Below are 21,997 nucleotides of genomic sequence, written 5' to 3'. Positions count from 1 at the left end.
AAAGACTCCAAAACTTGTTTTAACAGACAGAGATGCCCCTTCAGAGATTCCTGTTAACAAGAGTATCTTCCAGGGAGAGAAGAAAAAAAGCCACATGGTAAATGACTTCCACAGGAAGTCATTTAAATGTAGCTATCAACGAGTGGACTTCACTCTGTGAGCTTTCACAGCAGAAAAGCTTAGAGCCAAAAAAAAAAAAATACAAACTGTGCTTCCATCAGTAAAATGGAGAGCTGGATTATTGGCAGAATATTCAGTGTACATCCTCAGCAGACAGTGCACCTTCTGGAGAAGTCCACTCGCCTCTAAGCACACTACCCGTTTTCACTGGTGCTCTTAGAGAGAACAGGGAAGAGATTTCAGAACATTTTTGTTGAGAACAGGTTTAGTTACCTTCAGCTGAGACAAGGCAGCAGCACTTTCGCCAGTTTGTGGCAAACACTCACCCCAGACTTTTAATATTTCATATTTACATTTACATTTCTTTTAAAGCACAGTAGGCATTTGTAGAAAATAGCTATAAGTCTGGCCCAAAACAATTAAAAAAGCAAATATTTTTGTGGTTTAAAAGTGATCTATAGATCATTGATTTACAGAGAGGCAATGCAACTGGAGTTAACTGTACAAAATCAAGTAATTAAACAGAATAAACTGGCTGTTTTCTCCCCATCTTGGTCTTGCATACTGCATTCCAGGTAAGACTCCAAGAACTCACTTCAAAATGAAAAAGCTAGGTCCAAACAGTTATCAATATAAAACCAAAAATATGGATTAATAAAGCAGCAAATGCTGACCTTACAACTTCTCAGCATGGACCACAATCTGTGAGCAGAGCTACATGCAGCTGCATGGGCAGGAGCTGGAAGCAACCCTATCAAAATTCCAGTAGAAACTTCAAGCAAGGTTTTAGTACATCCAGTTCAAATGCAAGACTTCTGTATCCTCTGCTTCAAGGCTTTTTAAAAAGGATATTAGCTGAACAAAACAGCAGAAGAAATCTGGCTTAGAATTTCAGACCTAAAGAAGCATGAGTTTCTGACAAAGATGCAGAACAGTGTTACACCATTCCAACAGAATCAAGGACCCCAAGGACTTCCTTTCATGCATAGCTTGCTCTTCTGTTACGCGGCATCCAGATCCCACTTGACCTTTACACTTAAAAGTTCGTATAGGCATGATGAAATGTTCCCAAAGCATAATTAAAAGTGACCTTAGATACTGAAGTTGAGCAGTATTTTTTTATATTGAAACCCAAGATTTTCCACAAACCATATATATTCATCACAGATTCCAACAAGGTTACATTCTTGTGCACTGACCCACCACAGCCCATCTTCGCCAATAAACACAGTCCCAGTGTTCAGAAAAAGCCCAGATAGCTGCAATTGCACCATTCAGAAGAGCATCACTACTCCAGTCAGTCCCAGAACTTGCTGGAATCTCATTACCCACTGAGAAACATTCACTTCCAAGTTTCTCTTACAACAGAGCTAGGTAATGTGTCTGTAACGCACAGAGTATTTGCTTGGCTTATTCACTGCTACCCTTGTGAGCTTCAGCCATTCGGTTTTCCTTTTGAGAGGGTCTGACATGGGCCCAGTGAGAGAATGGCAGCAGAAAGCAGCAGTGTTGACTAGAGAGCCATTCCATAAGCTCTCAGGGAGCATTTGCCAGCCTCACAGTACCCACAGGAGTTACGTACGCTGACAAAAGCTGTAGGGACAGGCAGTTTCAAGTGTCTGTGCCTTCCTCATTACCTCAGATGACCAGAGGCTCTGGCAGGAGGGAGCAACAGAGCCTTGTTGCTGCCCCAACCACTTCAGCTCCACCCAGTGGAGTGAACTCAGTGGAACATCTCAAGTGTGCATTCCTCAAGTCTGCCAGCATCCTACTACTAGCACCATCTTTCAGATGTTAGCCTAGAACCTATTTCAAGTCATTTAACAACACTTTACAAATGCCCACTGGAACTTTCCCCTTGCAAGAACTGAAATAAAAAACAGGCACTAACTTAAGCTCTTGTGAAATAAAGCTTTCCTTCACAACAAACTTCAAAGACCTGCTTGACTAAATAGAGAATTTTGCTGCTTTAGGGACACTTAGAAAAAGCAGGAAAAGCTACTGACTAAAGCACCTAATTTCATTGAAGTCTAAAGAGTTTTGCAAGAGATTGGAAAGCTCCACTGTTCAAGTCAATACCACTTAACTTTCTGGAGAGGCTTTAAAAATCATAGCTTAAGATGCTTTTTCCAAGCACAATTGGTGTTAAACTCTGCAGAACACTGTGTACAAATGCCACAGTACACCCCGAGTACCTTCCTTAGTCCACAAGGAGGAAAGGAAAAAGCTTCTTCAGCACAGCCAGACTGAACAGCTACCATCAGATTGCATTCCTACAAAAAGAGTTCTACTCCACAGAACCAAGTAAGCCTGGCAACTTACACTAACCCTATTCTGATTTGGGTTTACTGATGGACTGTATGGAATTTAAAAGAACTACAAAGCAGCCTGATTCATTGCATTTTTTTTTATTAGGTTTATTATGACTTAAGAGTTTCTATTACTCCAGCTGGGTAAACCACATTTGAAAGTAAGTTTAACTGCAGGACTTCAGTTTCAGCCAAAAAAAAAAATCATTTTTGCATTTCTTTATTGTAATATAGATTTAAATTTAACATTTAAAACTTACTTCATTAATAAGCAAGCCAAGCTCAGTAGCTTCAGTGCAGGATGTACTTTATGTAACTTGCCACACATTCATGTTAGATTTGATGTACATGGAGAAGAGACCAGTCAACTGTACGATTCAGAGAAAGCAAAATTAAGCACCATTTTTACCAAACTAAACATTTCTCAATTCAGTGTTTCTTACAGAAAAAAAAAAAAAAAAAAAAATCAACCTGCTTCTGGCTCCAGGAGCTACAGTTTGGATAATAGCTGACAGCTATTTCCAGAAATGTCAATTTTCTACACTGGCACAAGAAATAATCTTCAAAGCAACAGGTACTAGACTTTTTTTTTTTTCCTATTTTTTTTTTTAAACAACCTGTTCTCCTTACCAGGTGAATACATGCATTTTTGATCATTCTGGCAGAGGTTAACAAAGAGCAAATGACAGTTGGGGGCTAAATGAAAAACAATCAGAAGTTTGCCAAGTATTTAAGGTATAAGCAAAAAAAAAAAAAAAAAACACAAAAAACAAACCACACAACACATTGAAGCAACCAGTTTAATATCTAAGCCTGCTTTCTTTCAAAGAAAAATGGCACAAATCAAAAAGCCAGACAAATTTCATTTTAGATGGTACTAGACTGAATTAATGCTTCAAAGCATAAAGAGGATTTATTTCATTGTAAAGAAAAGTAATCTCAACAGGCTCTGTATATTTGGGCTACACCAGAAGCACTGTTACAGTTCAGCCCATATATGCAGAACTGATACCAATATGCTGTTACCTTTACCACATGTAATAGTAAAGTGTTAGAAGTTGCAGGGCATAAGCATCCTAGTTGTACAAGCCAGTTAAACAGAAGAGCTGAAGAATGGTTGTTCTCAACACATCCTTCCTGTTCAGCACTCCAGATTTTTCTTTTGGAACAGAAAAAAAAAATCCCTCTGCCAACAGCTTAATAAATACTAACAGATATTTAGACACCATCTTCATAAATCTTTGTTGAAAATGCAGTCTCCAAATGAAAACTAGCTTTATGCAGTATTAATATTTTACATAAAATAAGTCTCATGAATCGTAGTTAATAGTAACTGAAATTAATGTATGCTGAGTCTTGAGGTGATGTGCAAGTTCAGCTATGTAACAAAGGTGGGGACTTTGAACAGCTCTTACCATCCTGCTTTGGACAGTTCTTACACTTGTCCCATAAACTACAGACCCTCTAGCTACAGTATTGTGCAACTGTCGACATCTTCAAGAGCTCTTGAATGTAAAGAAATTTGATGGAAGCACCACAAAGCAAGAAAATCATGCTCTCAGTAAAGAGCCTTGAATTCTGAGAATTTAAGACATCATTGCTGTCTTGCCTTGACTACAGAACACCAGTGAGAGGACATCAGGGTAAAAGAGCAAATCTACAGTGAAGTCTGCTTCAAACAGGGAAGATAATACAAAAAAAGACCCAACTCTACAAGCAGCATGTAAGCAGAAGTCTTGAAGAGCTGTGTATTAACATAGAGCTCAAAGTGCCTTAACTTAGCTAGAACAGCACAATTTTTAGTATTGTGAATCCAGCATAGCTGCATTTCATTCAAGAATCAGCCTATGCTTCCAGTTAAAGCATGCATACCATCGCTACTAAATACCCCTTCCCAGTTTGTAGGTTTGGAGCTCTTCACTTCCTTATTCCTCCTGTATTATCACTTTCCTAGGCAGAGATTTAGAGGCCCTGATAGCCAGGGCTCTCCACCAAAGACTTGCCACATCTACATGTAAAAGTAGTTAGGACACTCTGAGATTGACACATATCCTTCCCCATTCAGAAACTCATTTGCAGATCAGTCTTGATCTCTAGTTCAGTTTTAAATTATGCTTAAGTTATGGCAGCTGGAGTTCAGTCCCATGAATGTAAGCTCAACACAAAGAGAAAGCCATTTATCCTATTTAATACATCCTTACGGCATGTTTATCCAGAGCTTTAGAATCAACTTCCAGTTTTAAATTATTTTCTTAGCACTTCACAGAACCTGTATGTCACTCCCTCCCAAAGGAGATGGCATCACACAGAACCTCATTTAAGTTTGTCCAAAGCTTCCATGTGTGACCAGAAGTCTTACTTGTTAGAACACACCCCTTCTTCAACTATTCCCCCTCATTCCCTCTCCTCCCACCCCTCCCCAGCAATGGGCAATTACTGCACAAGAAATGTAAAATGGGATATGGGTGTACACAAAACCTACCCTTCACTAATACTGAACAGAAAAGCCTATTTCCCAGTAACAGGACATCTTTCTCTAAATTTAGGTCACCACTGGTGCAGTCTGCACTGTATAAGATTACCACGAGGATAATACCAAAAAGTACATATAATTTCTCCAACTGATTTAAAAGCCTAGGAAGTTAATTGGGGAAAAGTTTAATATTGCTACTTCGGAGCACTAAAACACACAAAGTGAACCCAATAAAGATCCTTGTACTGAGTCAATATTAAGTATTAATTGCATGACCATCATAGCACCTCTTTACATTATCACACAATCACCAGAATTATCAACTGCTTTTAAAACTAAAAAGGGTACAGTCCAATATTTATAACTTGCACACTGTTACTATATAGAAACTAGGTGCATGGTACAGTGCTGCAAAAATGGAAGCCTGCAGTTTTGACAAAGATGCCAAGTCATGTTGTAGACAATTTCAGTCAAACTGGCAATACTGTTTAAGCAAATACTCAACACAGCAGGAAATAAAGGACAAAAAAAAAAAAAGCATTCTATAACCAAATAAACATCTGAAATTTCCTTTCCCTTTAATACAAGTAAGGTCACTTTTAGCCTTGGAACGGATACATGTTTGCCTATGATGATCTTGCTAACTACTACACAATATCTGATGTCCTCTGCTAAGAATATAGTTTAAGAAAGCCGCAGTTACAAGAGGCATCTAATGTAATATCTAAAATTTCCTTTATGGCAATTATTGAATTCATTTGTCTTAAACAGTGAATATGTAAAGATGGCCTCATGTTTCCTTTTCAATAGTACTCTGAGGATCAAGTGGCTTTCAAGCAGCATGGTGGGTTTGAAATTTTTGCAGTTTAGATCATTCTGTTGCGTTTATGAGTTGGTGAGTCTGTAATGACATCGCCACACTGGGCTGAGGTACGCTTTCTAGTTCCACCATTGTCCAAGTGGAGTGCCATTTCTTCTGATATGAAAGTGTTCAAATCAACATCATGGAGTCCATTTCTCCTTCGACTAGCATTGGAGCCACTGCTCACGTGAGTGGGCGAGCCTGGGGTACTTGAGCGAACACTTATACTAGCCATTGCACCACTAAGACCTAGGGAAAAAAAGAAAGAGTATTTAGGTCAAACAGTAAAGAAAGTGATTTCCCACGTGTGGCAGAAGGGATGACATCTGGCTTCTAGCAATGTTAAAGGCACTTGGCCGTTATTTGTACCACATTTATTTGTAGTCCAGACCATACCTTCCCAGCTTTTAGTCCACATAATCTAGTGATTGCTATAACTGGCTTTTTGTGACATCAAAAGTGAGCCTATACACTGGGCTGTAACAAGCCAGTGAATGCTAGCTCCATAAGCATGGCAAGCTATTTAAAATGCATGTACATACTCAAGAGCAGACTATTTCAAGCCTTTAGGCTTCACACTACAGCAGTAGTTACACAGAAGGAAAATCCTCTACCAAGGACTTTCCAGGCTAACCTGACTTGGTCTTGTTTCAAACACCACCACCCTGCTTCCTTTCACTCCCTCAAGTCATTGTAGCTCTGAAGAAAACTGCGGTAAGACAGCAGTCAGTTGTATACCACAGCTAGTTTTTAAACATAACCTTTATTTCATGGCTGCTGCTAACAGCCAATACATTAACAGAATTCAAAACAACACTTAAAAATAAACCAAGCAAGACCACAGGACAAACCTCCAAAATTATGGGACAGGTCCAATCCAAAATAACATCAAAAATACCCTGCAACTGCTTTGGTTTGTGTTCATGTTAATGAAGATTACTTAAAGTAAATATTATAGAAGCAAAGCCATAAAACAGAACACAATGAGCTACAGATCAATTCAAACTTTGTCTTCAGTTATGTTACTACTTTGCAAAAGCAGGACATTCCACAAATTTAATATTTGATAGTACATGAAAGCCTAATAACTCTTCTCCACTTAGAAGTCCAGCTATATTTGTAGATAAACACCAGCTTAGAGATGAGGCAAACATCTTTTCTAACTGCTTCAAATCTCAGTGTTAGTAGAAAGCACCCAAAAAACAAAGCAAAATCCATGCAGGAACACAAGGAACAGCAGAACAAAACCTACATCCATCTATTTTTCTAGCATTAAGAACAAGTAAACACTATGCTATCCGGGAGCATTTGTCTCATGACCTTCAAGTTGTTGAGCTTTCAGAGGTTCTCTCAAATATTCTATACCTTTGTCCAACCACCATGTATCTTGTGTGTAAAAAGCCATTTAATATACATCTTGCTTCATATATAGTGAAATAGGCCAAATAACTTCAGAGTCTCCATGAAGCCTGCTAAAACTAGTAGATCAGTTGCCAAAAACCAGAAATAGAAGACAAATTCTAAAGCAATCTGCAGCAATGGCTGGTTGATACACAAGTCAGGATAGAACAGGCCAATCAATTCCACTCTACTGTACTGATGAACATGTAAAGTTTAGATCTTGTGAACAGCCCAGGATATATCCTTACAGACTGGGCACTCAAGTACAGCCATTGGAGTCACTAGCCATAGATGCTTTCTTAGATCCTTTTCCTTACTGCTTTAAGTGGTGTTCCAACATGACTCAGAAGCATGATATGAAGTCTGATAGGGACCCTGTAGGTTGTAAATGAAAGGTAACTTTAATACAATAGCAGAAAGTATGTAAACAGCAGAAGCTGTTTTAATTAAAAGGCAATTCAGAAACAGGTTTCTGCACTCCCAGGATTATAGCCAAGCTTAAATTCAAAACCATTATGAAAAGGGGTTCCTATACATCTACCAAAGAAAGTAAAGCAGCTAACTGATGACAGATGTACAAGAAAAATATTCAGGAACTATAATTCGGTTTAATCACCAATACGCAAAATTTGGGCAGGTAACAAATCACTTCACAATTTAAAGACAGGAGCAAGTTTAATATCAACTGGCATGATATACAGTAAAAGAACATTGCTTAATTCTGTACATTTAAATTGGAAAATATTTGACAGTGCACAAGAAGTGACATTGTTTCAAATCCAAACTGACTGCAGAAATTCCCCCCACACCACTACTCCGAGCAAAATGGCTCTGAACATCCAAGTTCAGTGTTGTTACTTCCACTAAGTTAACCATTTACATCACTTGTCATTAAATCTTACATTTTACAACCAAATGACCAATATACTAAGTCAATTTCATCATGACATCTTTTCATTATGTCTTGTGCCCAAGTAAGGAGAAAAATTATTCTAAAACCCCAACGCTGACTCATGATACCAGAATACTTTTTCGGCACCAGTCAAAAACTGTTTAAGTAGAGCTTTCAAATAGAAACATTTAAAACATGTAGATACAAAAGCCAGATTAAAAATACGCATGTGTAATATGCTGCAGCATATTCTAAACCAGTCTGCCAAGGTTTGCAAGCAATGCCTCAAGCAGACATTGACCTACCAATATTTAGGTAATACTGAATCACTGTACATTTAAATATACAAACAACCTTTAGGAGAAAATTAAGTTAAAAATCTTCAAACACCTGGTTTTCAAAGGCAGAAGAGTAGTATTGAATTAATTTCTACAAAGATAGGAGTACAAGGATATTGCATCACATCACAACACAACTTCCAGCTGCATTTTAATCTTGCATCTCATACATGTATTTAATGCTGAACTGGTAACAGTCATTACCTGATGTGCCAATGGACTGAGTGACAATTTGGTCTCAGCTACTGGCAGTTGACCATGTTGCATAGCACTACACACCCATCCAGGAGAGCAGAACACTTAGCTCAGTTTAGAAGTAGGTAGCCACGCTCACATATAAGAGTCAAAGAAAAACGCCAGACAAACTTGAAATACCGAGTTGCCATTTCAGCAACGCAATTGAAAAGACCATTGGCAACAGAAAACGTGTTTTAGGAGCTGTGATCCACAGTTCGTTTCTCCTTGGAAAGCTGTTGCAATGCAAAGTGAAAAATCTCAGAAAACATTTACTGTCAAGTATTTTGACTTTTTCAGTGGACTCAGATGTCTTCTCAAAACATTAAACCACTGAAAGCAGTAAAGCAAGCAGTAGTAGATATTAGGAAGTAGTAAGATGACATGACTGTTAGCAGCACCATTTCACAACCTCAAATTTCTGTACTGTGATTTACATGACCTACTCACAGGCATATCAGTTTTTTTTCTATACAAACAGGAGAGATTCAAACAATGTCTGTACTTTATTTGGGATCTCATGACCACCTCTGAAGTATCCCTCTTCTTACTACAGGAGGCATCTTTTTTAACAGAGGCCTTTAAGGAAGAACAGATGATGTCTCCTTCTCCTTGTTTAAGCTTGAAAGGATTGAAGTGGAGAGCTTATCTGGAATACTCCACACTACTTACTAACATTCTCTTTCCTGCCGAATCTTTCAGTCATCATCAACAGGGTATTTCACCAAAAATAAAATAAAAAATTTATTGAAGTTATATCCCAAAGCATTTACTACAGCACTATGAGAAAAAGCTGCAGTGAAGACAAAACTGTGACCAATACTATCTAATTTATAACTAAGCACTCTTCAGAACTATCAAGTGATTAGAATGCTTGGCTACAAGCATCATTTATGGAATACAACATACTTAAAACTATCAACTCAAAACTAGCAAGTTTATTAATACAGGCCTAACAAACTGTAAATTCTGTTTTATCTGCACTATAACCATGTCCACAATGAGTTATTCAGGTCACTACCACAGCATAATATGCTGGAAAACTACTGTTCAGTATAGTAATACTATTAAACTATTGTTTTCCAGAAGTTTTAAATCAGGAAGTATCAGAAAGAACATTCATGCTTAGACAAGTGTGACTAAAGCAGGAATTAGTTAATAACCCCAGATAAATACAACATGGCATGCAGATTGATCCTTGTCACTCCTCTATGTCATGCTCACCCTTTCACAGTACTGCTCTGAGCAAGTTTTAGCAGTACATACCAAAACACAACTCTGATAGCTATATATACACACAACCTTTAAATTAAACTTCCAAACTAACTGATCTCTGCTCTCCCAATCCTTCTTCTATGAACTGCTTCTCCATTCTAACAAGTGCTAATGTTTTACTCCAATTGAATATTTTGAGAAAAGAATAATCAGGCCTAATGGAAAATGAGGCTCTTTAAAGGGGTCAAACCACACACTGCTAGAGCAGGCTATCCCCAACTGCTCAAAAAAAAAAAAAGACCAAATCCCATCAATGATAGACATCACCACTAAAGCCAAGGAGCAAAAGAATGCACACTCCCTCACTGTGTGGTTGCCCATTCACAATGTTTACTTAAGAATGCTCAAGTCCAGTGCATTTCAGCCATTGCTTTCAAAGGGTTGCTTATTCCTCCTCCTCAAAACACACCATTTCCTCCCACTATGCTGGGAGAAGTTTGTAAAGCATGGAGCACATCCCACATCAGCAGACCAAAGCATCATATCAAACATGGACATGCACAGCCACGTGCAGTGCAAGGTTTAGTATGCTAAACAGCCAGTCAGAAAATGACCGAAGGCATGTCAGCTTTTGGGAACCTTATGACTATTAGCTCAGTTGATGTGATTCTGTCATTTGAAACTCTTTTCTTACAGAACTGGATAGAGAAACACACCCAAAAAGCAGAAGAAGAAACATCCATACCTAAGTTCATTGCAGTGACATTTTAGGGACTGGTGGAAGTTTGAAACCTGACTATATTTGAAACATTGAATAAAAGGTATTTATGTTCTGCCACCATATATTAAAACAAACATCGGATGCAAAGTTTCATAAATATCCACTTGAGTAAAAAGGCTTAGATTACCCTGAACTAACTACTCAGCTTTTCTTGAAGGCTTTAATTTCAGGTATTCACAGTTCAAGTTTCCAGACATGTTTTATTTCAAAGGTTACCCATCAGCACGCTAATAATGGAAAGCTGATATTAAGGGCAGAGATTTTTAGTTGTCACTTCAGTCTCTCAAGAGGCTTCTAGATCCAAAAAATCATTCTTAAGTACCCTTAAGTTATAATAACGATTTCAGTGACAGCTGCACAGCACAGTGCCATAGTTAAAAGGGAGATCTCTCAAACATCAGTGTAATTTTGTCATGATCATTTTGCTTTTAACTACTGTAACAAGTTTTAAAAGAACAGCAGAGAACAAGAAATTTCCTTATAACACAAAGGCTATTGATAACTCATATAACAAGATTAAATCTAGAGTTCAAAATCCCTAGCTTTTGTCAGGAAAACTGCTACTGTCCAGTGCTGTAAGATAGGCCAGATGTAACAAGGTTTGAGACAGAAAGCTAAAACCACAATTTTAACAAATGTCTGATGCAGCAGAGAGTCTGAAGATGATACTGGTATCAAAGATACTCTTCACTAATGTTTTAGTCTGCGGCATATATCTAGACCTGTTTGATATTCCAGGAAACATTTTATGAGCTACTTCATTTATGAACGACTTAAGTTATATGATCAACACAGGTATTTCCTCCATCACAGAGCAAAATCAGCAAGATCCAGCACCACAGTCTTAACACCTGCCTATTTCCAAGAAGTCAATAAATCAAGTCTGCTTCCAAAGAGCTTTGTATTGCAGACTCATACCTATCCCTGCTTCACTAAAAGCAGTACTGCTCAGAGCAGCAAAGTTTTAGCATTATCCCTCAAATCTAATTAAGCTCACCCATGTTACCCACAGTGAAACATTCTCCACAGGAAGCCTACCAGCACAAGGCAACACCTAACTCCTTCACGTGCTACCCAAAAGGTTCCCTTACAGCCTCAATCCTGAGCACTTGATGAGACTTCTACTGATTATCACCATGGTTTCTCATGTTTCCTCACAACACCTAGAAGCAACAAATCACTTTTAAGCTGCCTGCTAAAAATGAAGCTAAACAAGGTCCTACAGAGGACATTAACTTCCACACACCTGAAGATTGTATGCAGGTTTCAAAATCAAAACAATTCTGAAAGTGGTCTGATGTAGGAAAATAGTCTGGAGATAATTTAATCACAACTTCCTTAATAATTAGGGAAGGGGGGGAGAAACTAAAGAAATGCAGACATTGTGGATAGTAACCCAAAAAACAGTTACAAGGCCAAATACAAGCCCAGTCACTAAAAGATTAGCACAAAAGCATTTGTGTCAAAGACCAGACTGAAAACTGAACGAGGAGAACCTAATCCAGAAGGTGATTGACATGTAATCTTGTCAACCAGCTGATGAAGGGGAAGAGTGCATTTCTAGTCCCTGCAGTGCCCGTATAAAGCAGAGAGCTCCCTACAGTTCTCATGACCCTGTATTAGGTCATAAAATATGAAAACTTTGCAACTCATGGTTCAGACTCCCATGGTGTGGAGAAGTGATACCATAAACCACCCTGATACAAAGTAGATGTTAGGAAACAATACCAGGATATGAAAAAAAGCCATATTGCCAACAAAAATGCCTGAGTTTGCTGTGCTACAGTGAGCCTACCTAGCTTACTCACCTGAAAGTAAGCCTTTGTAGTTAACAGCCAAACCAGATGCAACTAGTTTCAGAAACCAAAATATTTTTGAAGGGTGACTCATCAGCCATATCAGGTGAGAGCCTGCTTATGCAGTTTCTCCTTATGAATTGAGCTTTACCTACTTGATACAATACTGATATACAGAATTCTCTAGCCAGATTCCAGTACGAGAAGAACTGCCAAAACTACATGACTGGGTGGAAGAATGCTTGATTTAAATGGCCACAGAGCAGCAAACAACGCCAGAATTAGGCTGACACCTAAACAGTAACAGCATCTGGTTTACCTATCTTGAAAACACCACAGAAGCAGCAAAGACTACATTTTCAGGAATTCACCCACTCATCGCTCCCACCCCTCACTAAGAACACCAAAACAGTAAAAAAACAAATACGTTTTACAGATTGCACATCTAGATAGGTTTATCTGTGCTTTCAGAATGGTCTACCATTTATACCTCAAGAGATCTGCTACCCATTAGAATTTTAAAGAGACAAAACCCACGAGTAAACTGCTTCATTTCATCTCAGGAGCAATTTAAAGCACGTTTTTCTTTATCACTTACTAAGTAATAGTCCAACACAAGCTACTGAATATTCATATCTGAAGGAAAAAAGATACACCACCACCATTAATGGTATTGGCAAGGAAGGAAATTCAGTATAGCACTGGAAGCCAAGTTTGGAAATGAACTAAACAGTTCTGAAGAGGACTCAATCATTGCAATGATGTGCAAGTGAAGCACCCTTCCAGGGTACTTTAGGTGGAACATTAAACCACGTTATCCAGTGCATAACAGGAGTACTACAGTATCCTAGGAGACAGAAGCTTCAGACAGGAAATCACCTACCCAATCCAACAAAAATGTGCTACTAGCCAAATCTTAATGTTTAACTAGTCACTAGCATATTATCATTTCTCAAGAACTTAGTTTGCTTTAGCATTGGTATGAATGCCAAGTCTCTTCACACTTAAAAACACTATGAAGAGTTGAGTTCACAGCTGTAGAATATTACAGATCCAAACTTCACTTTTATACAACACCTTTTCCTAACTCAAAGTATTTGACTGTGCAACTTTATTAGCTAACATGCTTTGGGCATGCAAAAACTCCCTTAGAGAATGAAGGTGATACCTTCATCTGCAATATCAGGTACATAACATTATAATCATGAACAATGGCCAAAAGCAAGACATGCTTTAAGAACCCCCACCCAATTTTAACCAAGTAGTATTGAAAAAGTTACTGTTACCATGCAGAGCTATGGCTTCACGGAAGGGTTGCAAATCAGTCTCTACAGACGAGCTAGTTTCTGTTGAAGTAGCTCGGTTAGGGGATACTACAGTCAATCTTGGGGGAGCTCTAGAATTTCTTGGAGGAGGAACTTTTCCACATAGGAAGCTGATCAAGTCTTCTCTACGAATAGTTCTTCTGCGTTTTTTAACCCAAGCTAACACATCCTTATTCCGACGTTGATAGCCAATCTGAATTCCTACATCAAAGCTTCGCTGATGGGCATCCACACTTTCTGCAAGAAGACAGGAAAGAATTTTTAGTGTTACAGCGACACATAGTACAGCACATCACCAAGACTTCTGTCAACCATGGGAAAGTCCATCTTCTACAGATTACTGTAACAGCTGGCCATAACAAATTAGCTAGCACTGAAGATGAGTCCTAGTAAACATACGTATCAGCTAAAACGTTCTACCTCTTTTACAAGTCAGAAAGGCAACAGCAACTCAAGCACCACCTGAACAGCAGTTACTATCCATCAGGTCAGCACTAAGCACTGTTTTAAAAAAATAATGTATTAATACTGAAAAAAACCCCACTTTTAAGCATGTCAGTCTGAGGAAGGTGCCTGAATCAGACAATGCACTCTTAGAGATCATGTTGAAGTGCATCAGCACAACCAGGAAACCCCACCAAAAAGCGTAACTGCTTCTCTTGATTCTACTAAGCAAAGAACTTTCAGAAAACTCAGATTTCTTTAGAGGCCTTCTAGTTTCATCTGAATTTCAGTTGCAGAGGCAATTCACAGAAGGTCTTAGTTTTGAAACGAGACAGAACACAAGTATCCCCAGTGCCTTTCAACTAGGTAATATAACACAAAGTCTGAGAAAGTTTCCTTCCCCATTTATGATCCCATTGCAAATCTGATATACAAAAGCTTTAAGCATTTGTAATTAACCCTACTACAAAATGCAGTTGCATTCTCCACTGATTTACCTGGTCACCTGTGCACATCAGGTATTACTGCATCCTCTAAGAAATACTCTCAAATACCTTTTTACAGCGCTTTCAAACTTGGGCAAGTACATTTCTGGCTACTAGTTTGAGTAAGTTTCAGTCAACAGTAACAGGTGGCTTACATTCTATTCTCTACACAATTGCACTCAGCTTGTTTGTCATAGTTTCAGAGCTTCGCCAAAAGCTATTTCAGTTTTATTACTGCTGCAATGGTCTTGCACCATTACAATACATCAATTTCATCTACTCTATTTCCACAGATTTTTATTAATTCTGGCAAAGATGATTAAAACAGTTTTCTAGATTCTTGCTTTACTAATGAAGTCCAAAGTTGAGCCATTTTCCCAGAACAGTATTAAGAGATTTAAGAACAGCTGTCCAAGAAAATGGTTTAAAGGTAAATAGGGACATCCACATCTATTCTAGTTTTCTCACGCTCAAAATCCCAGAAATAATCACTATTAAAAGTTATCCTTGTATTCGAAGGCAGCACCACAGAAGACAGTATTAACATCTGCACTATCAAAGAGCAGCACTTCAACCAACCTATCAGAAAAACATCTCAAAAACTGACCACAGTTAAATCTTACAGCTTTCAGAATATCAGGTGTACATAAGGCACACTTAACATCTTTCTTTTATGCACTCTTAAAATGTTTTCCTATGCTGCTTTGTAATCTAAAGGCCAGAAGACTTGAAATGCTAATTCCTGTGAAGCAATGGCAACAGGACACATTATTCCTCCAGCCATTTCATACTCCACAGTAGCTTAGACTCCAATGCACTCACAGTAAAAGCTACCCAAACACTTTAGAGACAATTTGAAAACTAACAATATCCCTTTAACTACTTCTTGAAATACCATGAGAGAGCCCTGAGAGGTGAGGCGCTCAGCATCATCAGTATCCTGCTTTCCTTGTATATCAGAATGCTTTACAAAGAACTAGGAACTAGTAATGAGGTCAAACACCAACTATTGATGGAGCCTGGACAAATGTCAAGCATCACTACCCTGGAAAAGATTTGATTTTTTGTGGTAAAAAGCTTTAACTTTGTCTACAAAGTTACACTGGCAAAAAATAAGTAGTCAAGCTGCATATGTTCTGCAATTAGTAAGTCAAAAGTAACATCAGCAAACATTGAGGTTTTCAAATAAAAATAAGCTACATTGTAGGCTCCTAAGTCCTATTCTAATATATGTCTAAGACTTTCTACAGTGGCCTTAAGTTCTAAATACCGTTACTAGCCAGCCCTTCACTTCTTTAATGTAATGCATAAGATCAAATGTCTTCAAATGCAGCCTCTATCACCAGCATCAATCAGAAAACTGTGATCCAAGACCTTCAGCACAGTATGCTATTAAGCTTCTATTTTCAGAAAAAAAAAAAAACTGACATTCAAGACATTATGCTGTTCTTTTTAACACAAGAGCATAAGGAAGATTTTGATGCTTCAAAAATCCAGTTATCAGATCAAAAATGAGCTGATGGCAACAGACAGTTTGTGGTGTTCAGTTTACCAAGCACTTCGCATTTTGACAGAGTCCTTCAAAACACAAACCTAACTGAGCATGCGAGAAACAGGAGGATTTGAAAAGGCCATGTTCGTCACTAGGGAAGGCAAATTTCCACTAAGAGATTCCAACCTCTAGCTGTTTCTATCTGTGTTCTCAATAGAGGAAGTTAAAACTCGAAGATGGTAGTCCTGAATAACTGAGGTACTGCAGCAAAGATCTGTTTTTGAAGGAAAGGTTTTTCAGGTGCTGCTTTTTGAACTATCACATCTGACTAAGCAGACCTTCTACTCTCATTTCCCTGATCACCACATACATATTTTTCTGTAATCACAATATTGCAGAAAAATAGAGCTCATCTCACCTACAGCACAAGTAAACAAATTATTTAACTGAAAATAAACAGCCCAAGTCTTTGCAATAAAGCTGCTGTAAGGAGACAATACCAGGTATAAAAAGCCTACAATTACTCCAGACAGTTTATTAACATTACCTGCTGTTACTCTAGCACCATGTTCAAGTGACTAGTGTCCCAGACCACGTTCCAGTGACCCATTCCCTCAGGCCAACACCTACCCTGTTATGTGATGTGCTGCCCCTTTATGGGCCATGACACAAACATTCAAAGGCACTTTCTGCCAAGAGAAGTCTCTGGCAGTGAGGGTCACATGTACATTTCCTCCTTGCTTTGTCCACATGTCAGAAATGTGATCAGCCATCACAAACATGCTACTAATAGTAGTTCAACTGCTTAAAGCAAACCCAAAATGGGAAAACTAAACAAATGAAAGAACATGCAGGTAATAGCTATAGATAATGCTGTACACCCCACAACTGGGTAGAGAGAAGGGAAATAAAACTACAAGTCAGAAAAACAACAATTTGAAACTTTAAATTTTCTTCCTTCTTTGGAATGGAAGACAGTAACAATAGGAATCACACTGTGCCAACACAGGCATCGTTTTTGTAGTACCTTTGCAGCAACTGAGAAACCACTGAATGACTCCTTTGCAGACAAGGATTCCTATTGCAACCAAAGGAACAGCTGAATTCAGAAACAAATCCTGACAGACACAGGAGAACAGAGCAAAGGCACAGCCACATGCAAAGTGCACTCTTACCGAAGTTCTTGCTACCACTGCTTTCTTAGAACCACTCTGGACACAGTTTAATGACGTTCTAGTGCATAAAATAAACTGGGAGGGTTACTTAAGAAGCCTCACTGTCAGAAGATGATAAAACTTTGTCACGTAACATCGATGCAGGATTTTACAAACACTACACCTAATCTACGTTTCACTGTACATGTGTTATACTGATGTCCCAACACTATGAAATATACAAAACCCAGGACGTCTAAGAAGTGTTTTGTAAACTATCACATTCTCCCCTTCAATTCATTTCTTTTCAAGGGTCCCAAAGTAAAGCAGCTTTTAAGTTATAAGTCACTGACATGAGGCAACAGAAAAGATTCAGCTATCGTCAGCTAAATTGGCCCTGGGAAAACTCACAAGATTCAGGAAGCAGTCTCGGGTTAGATTTTATCAGGGTGAATAAGAGACATTAATAGGCCCTGCTTATGAGTAAGCCGGGGAAGGAGGCAGAGTGAGGCCCGGCTCGGCAGGGAGGGCTGCCGGGGCAGCGGGAACAGGGGGTAGGGGCAGCCCCCTTACCTTTGTAGAGGTTGGTGACCGCAGTGGCGGCGTTCTGGAAGGGGACCCAGAGGGAGAGCCCCGGCTGCTGGCACACCCGGTCTGCAGGGAGGGAAGGACACACGCTGTTTATTTTGGAGTCACCAACTCCGAACGGCCATGTTAGGTTTCGCCATTTTGTTCCACCTTCTTAAGTCGGGATCAGGGCCGAGCAGGGCCGGCCAGGGACGGCCCTGTCCCGGGCAGCGGGCACGGCAGCGGCGCCCCAAGCCCGCAAGGGAAGCGCCCGGCCTGGCCCCCGCCCGCAGTCCCCGCTGCACAATGGGGCCGGCCCCTCACTTCGCCATTTTGTCGGAGCTTCTTCCCTGGGCTGGGCGTCAAGAGCAGCCGCCGGCAGGGCCGGGCTTCCCGGTCTGCCCCCACCCTCCCCGCCCCCGGAGCCCACCGCTCCACGAGCATTCGTAGGCCTTGCCCCCGCCGCCCGGCACCCTACCAGCGCGATCCCCTGCCGAGGCAGCTCTCGGCAGGAGTGCCCTGCCTACCGGGTAGCGGCTAAGCCCGGCCGGTCGCTCTCTCGGGCCGACGCTTCCGCCAGCTGCCCATCTGGGGCGGCGGACAGCAAGGCCCGGCCGACACAAGAGCCAACCCAGATGCCTAACTGGCCCAGGCCTCTCCGCTGGAGGCCACGAAGGGTGATATCGGAGCAGCGGCCGCGGTTCCCCCTCACGCCATTTTGTTTTCCCGTCTGCCTCTATGGACGGGCGCGGAGCCCCCAGGCCGGAAGCCCGCTCCTCCCCCTGCCCAGGCCGCTCTCGCCGCCACATCCCCTTTGTGACGCCGCGGTCCCACTCCCACCCCAACCCCGATGCCTCCGCGCCCCGCTCTCCACCCCACACCCGGATCTCTCGGCCCTGCTGCAGCCCCAAACCCACGGCGCTAAAGCTCCCACCGCCCACCAAGCTTCATCTCCCTCCAGCTGCCTAGCAAGAGCCTCCGCCTCCCCAGGCCCCGCCGCCCGCGGCCCTCCTGCGGCGCTCACCCTTGTAGAGCTGCGCCACAGCGGTGGCCGAGTTTTGGAAGAGGTGCCAGAGCTTCTGTTGCTTGTGCTCGGGCTGCGCCGCCGCCTCGTCCTGCAGCTCCGGGGCCAGCGCCTCCTCCTGCTCGGCCTCAGCTAGGCACTGCCGTTCCCACTTGCTGAACCAGTGCTCAGGCCCGTGCTCCTGGATCTCCGCCTCACCCTCTTCCTTCTTGTCCTCCATCATTCCGGCCGGCTCCGCGTCCTTCCTCGCCGCCGCCGCGGAGGCCCGGCCTCGCCGGACAGCCGCGATCACCTCCCCTCCGCAGCTGGGCCGGCCCTACCTCACCCCCATACTCCCGGGCCCGGCCCGTCCGTCGGCTCCAAACACACTGAGCGCCGGCGCCGCCCCGAGCACAGTAAAAGCCCGTCGGAGACGCCTGGGAACGTGCTGCCACCCAGCACCCGCCCCCTGCGTCCGACTGGCCGCTACCGCCCCGGCACCGCGGGTTTGAACGGCACCTAGGGCCCTCACTGGTCCGCCCGCACGCCCCTCAGCGGCACGGCAACGGGGGCGGGCCCGGTCGCAAGATTGGTTATGCTGTCACACACCCGTGCGCAGACAGTCTCGGCCGCGGGGAGCAGGCGCAGTGGCTTTCTCAGGGCTTCCCAGCTCCTCCTCCTGGCGTGATGCGCCGGGCCCTGAGGCGGTTCCGCCTGCTGCCACCCCTTGTCCCCCGCCGGGCATGGGTGGGAGCTGGCGTGGGTGGGCGGCCGCCCCAGCGGTTGAAGTCCCGCTGCGGCCGAGGTGCCCACGGGGGCAGTGCAGGGCGGTTCTGCCATCTTGGGGCTTTCCCAGGTAGAATAAGGCGTTGCCCCGCCTCGGGCTTCCCCCGGCCGCTGCTGGCGAAGCCAAAGCCGGTGAGGTGACAGGCACCCGCCGCGCTACTTGCCTGCGGCGCAGATCCTCGCCCAAGAGGTGTCTCTGCGGCCAAGGCCGGGGCCAGGCTCGGGGGAAAATGGCTGCCGCGCAAGGCCGGCGGGCTGGTCCCGAGCCCTATCGTACGGCCAAGCCCGGCTCCGCGTCTGGGAGAACACGGTGTCGACCGGCACGCTTGCGCTGGGTATTCACACCCTTGCCATTCTTTTTGTACCGCTTTTACACTTTGTTTATTTACCATTTCTTGTGTGTTTGCACTGTCCCAGGCAAAAATCCAACAAGCCAAAAGAAAGTGCAGCCTCTTTGCATTCGCTTAAAGCACTTCTTTACCTCATGATCTCTCCAAAACGCTGCTGTGAAAATCATCTTCTAAACTGCACCAGCCACACAAGTTCTTTCAATCAAAGCAAATTCCAGCATGTGAGCCAAGCCATGAATTGCATAAATACTGATGTAACAGGCAAGCACCTCAAATTTCCCTCTTCATCCTCTATAAAACACTCATTTCTTGCTTTCTGTCTAGTCCACTGGTTGGACATACCGGCAGCTGGTTTTGCACTCTCCTGAGTGCAATGCCACTGCTGCATTTGCACAGCTGGGTTTCAGATCAGCTCTTCCATGTTATGAAATTGGTATTGCACATTAACTGGTGTCCCTATCCCGCTCTAACTCACTGGATGTTTGAAACAGAAGCTTTGAAGTGTTTCCTCCTCTGACACTCCAGGCTTCTTCTCATTTTGATCTTGGATCTTCGCACAGCTTCCTAAAACATACAGGATTTCAAGCCTAAATCATATGAGAAAAGGGATAGTACGAGGAGAAAATTAGAATTGTCAAGGTGGTTTGTTTTATTTCTAAGGATAGCTGAAAACTAAAGCTGCAGGCTACTATTTTCTAGGCCACTGGGATGAACTGCTAGGGACCTCCTGCTTGTGGATTAAGCTGTGGGACTCCATGAGAGTAGAAAGGATGAAAGTTTCTGCACCCTTTTGCATGTGTTCTTGAACTGAAGTTGTGGTGCTGGATTTTTAAGATCTTTGCCATGATACTAATGCACATACACAGAGGCATGGATACTCCCTTCCTAAGTAAAGCACTGTCCAACCCCTGTTTATGGTTATGAACTTCAGCAGGTTTAGGAATAGTCCTAGGCATAAGCTATTGGGCTTTTACAAATGCACAAAAAGACAAAGAAAGGAAAGGAAAAAAAAATTTTTTTAAAATGTGAAATGTTGACAAATGAAAATTGGTTTTGTAAATCATATATTGATCAGTAGGGCAGTAAGGATATATTGTAGTGGAACATTGACTTTTCGCCTGTGTTTTAAGGAAAATAAAGGACAGATGAGGCAACTTATGTACTGAACAGGATTTCTTATAAACTACCTACAGTGTGGAAATGTTTGTTCCTTACACTCTTCAGCTGTTTAAATATTGACAAGCATCAAATGGGAATGTGTGACGGGATAGTGTTCAAGTACATGGGAATATGTGATGGGATAGTGTTCAAGTACTTCTCTAATACATAGGGCACTTAAATCCATCTCCATCATCAAAAAGTGAGCAGAAATGCTCCTGTCAACTTCAGTGGGCTTTGCAGATGCTCTCAAGTAAGGTCTGAGCTCAGAAGTTCCTGCATGGAGCCTGATGTAGGAGGGGACATGGCTATCCTGGATTTTGTGTGCCACACATCTGCTTTTATGAATATTTCTAAAGAGTTGCATAATGTTGGCAGCTGTGAAATAAACAGCTAGTTACTGCAATACAATGTCTTGTTAGTCATGATTTATCAAGCCTTCAGTCCTGAAATCTGGCAGTGACTGGTGCCCATTCTGTGTCCATGAGGCAGGGAGCTGTAATGCATCACCAGGTAATCCTGGGTAAAAGCTCAGCACCCAAATTTCCTGCTGCACACAGTTCTCAGAAGTGCCTACAGCTGACAGAAACTGCTGAGATTTTAAGAGGGCTCTTTTTCTTTCCACACCCATTACTCCAAGTGGGGTTGGTAACTTTGGAGTTGTATCAATTGTTTGTACAGTTTTCTGAAGTGGCCATGGGCGATTTCTGGAATAACAGTGTGCAGAGGCTTAGCATAGTTGAGAACTGGGATACTGAATTTTAGAATTAGAAAACTTGCATCGTTTTTTGACATGGATTGAATGGATTGAA

The 21,997-nt window shown here is 41.9% G+C and overlaps 1 protein-coding gene across 1 annotated transcript; it reads right to left on the bottom strand.

Moving 5' to 3' along the window:
* Positions 1–3,198: 3,198 nt before the first annotated feature.
* Positions 3,199–19,132, bottom strand: HAPSTR1 (HUWE1 associated protein modifying stress responses). The gene is made up of 4 exons (XM_054390965.1): positions 18,913–19,132; positions 17,895–17,975; positions 13,708–13,983; positions 3,199–6,013 (listed from the first exon to the last, which is right to left on the bottom strand). Exons 1-4 carry the CDS (start codon positions 19,130–19,132, stop codon positions 5,769–5,771), a joined length of 822 nt encoding a protein of 273 aa, XP_054246940.1. The 3' UTR covers positions 3,199–5,768.
* Positions 19,133–21,997: the final 2,865 nt, after the last annotated feature.

Source organism: Indicator indicator, chromosome 22 (assembly GCF_027791375.1).
Source record: "Indicator indicator isolate 239-I01 chromosome 22, UM_Iind_1.1, whole genome shotgun sequence".
NCBI lineage: Eukaryota > Metazoa > Chordata > Aves > Piciformes > Indicatoridae > Indicator > Indicator indicator.
Note: the sequence above shows the minus strand (reverse complement) of the source record. Positions and strands in the feature narration are given on the sequence as shown.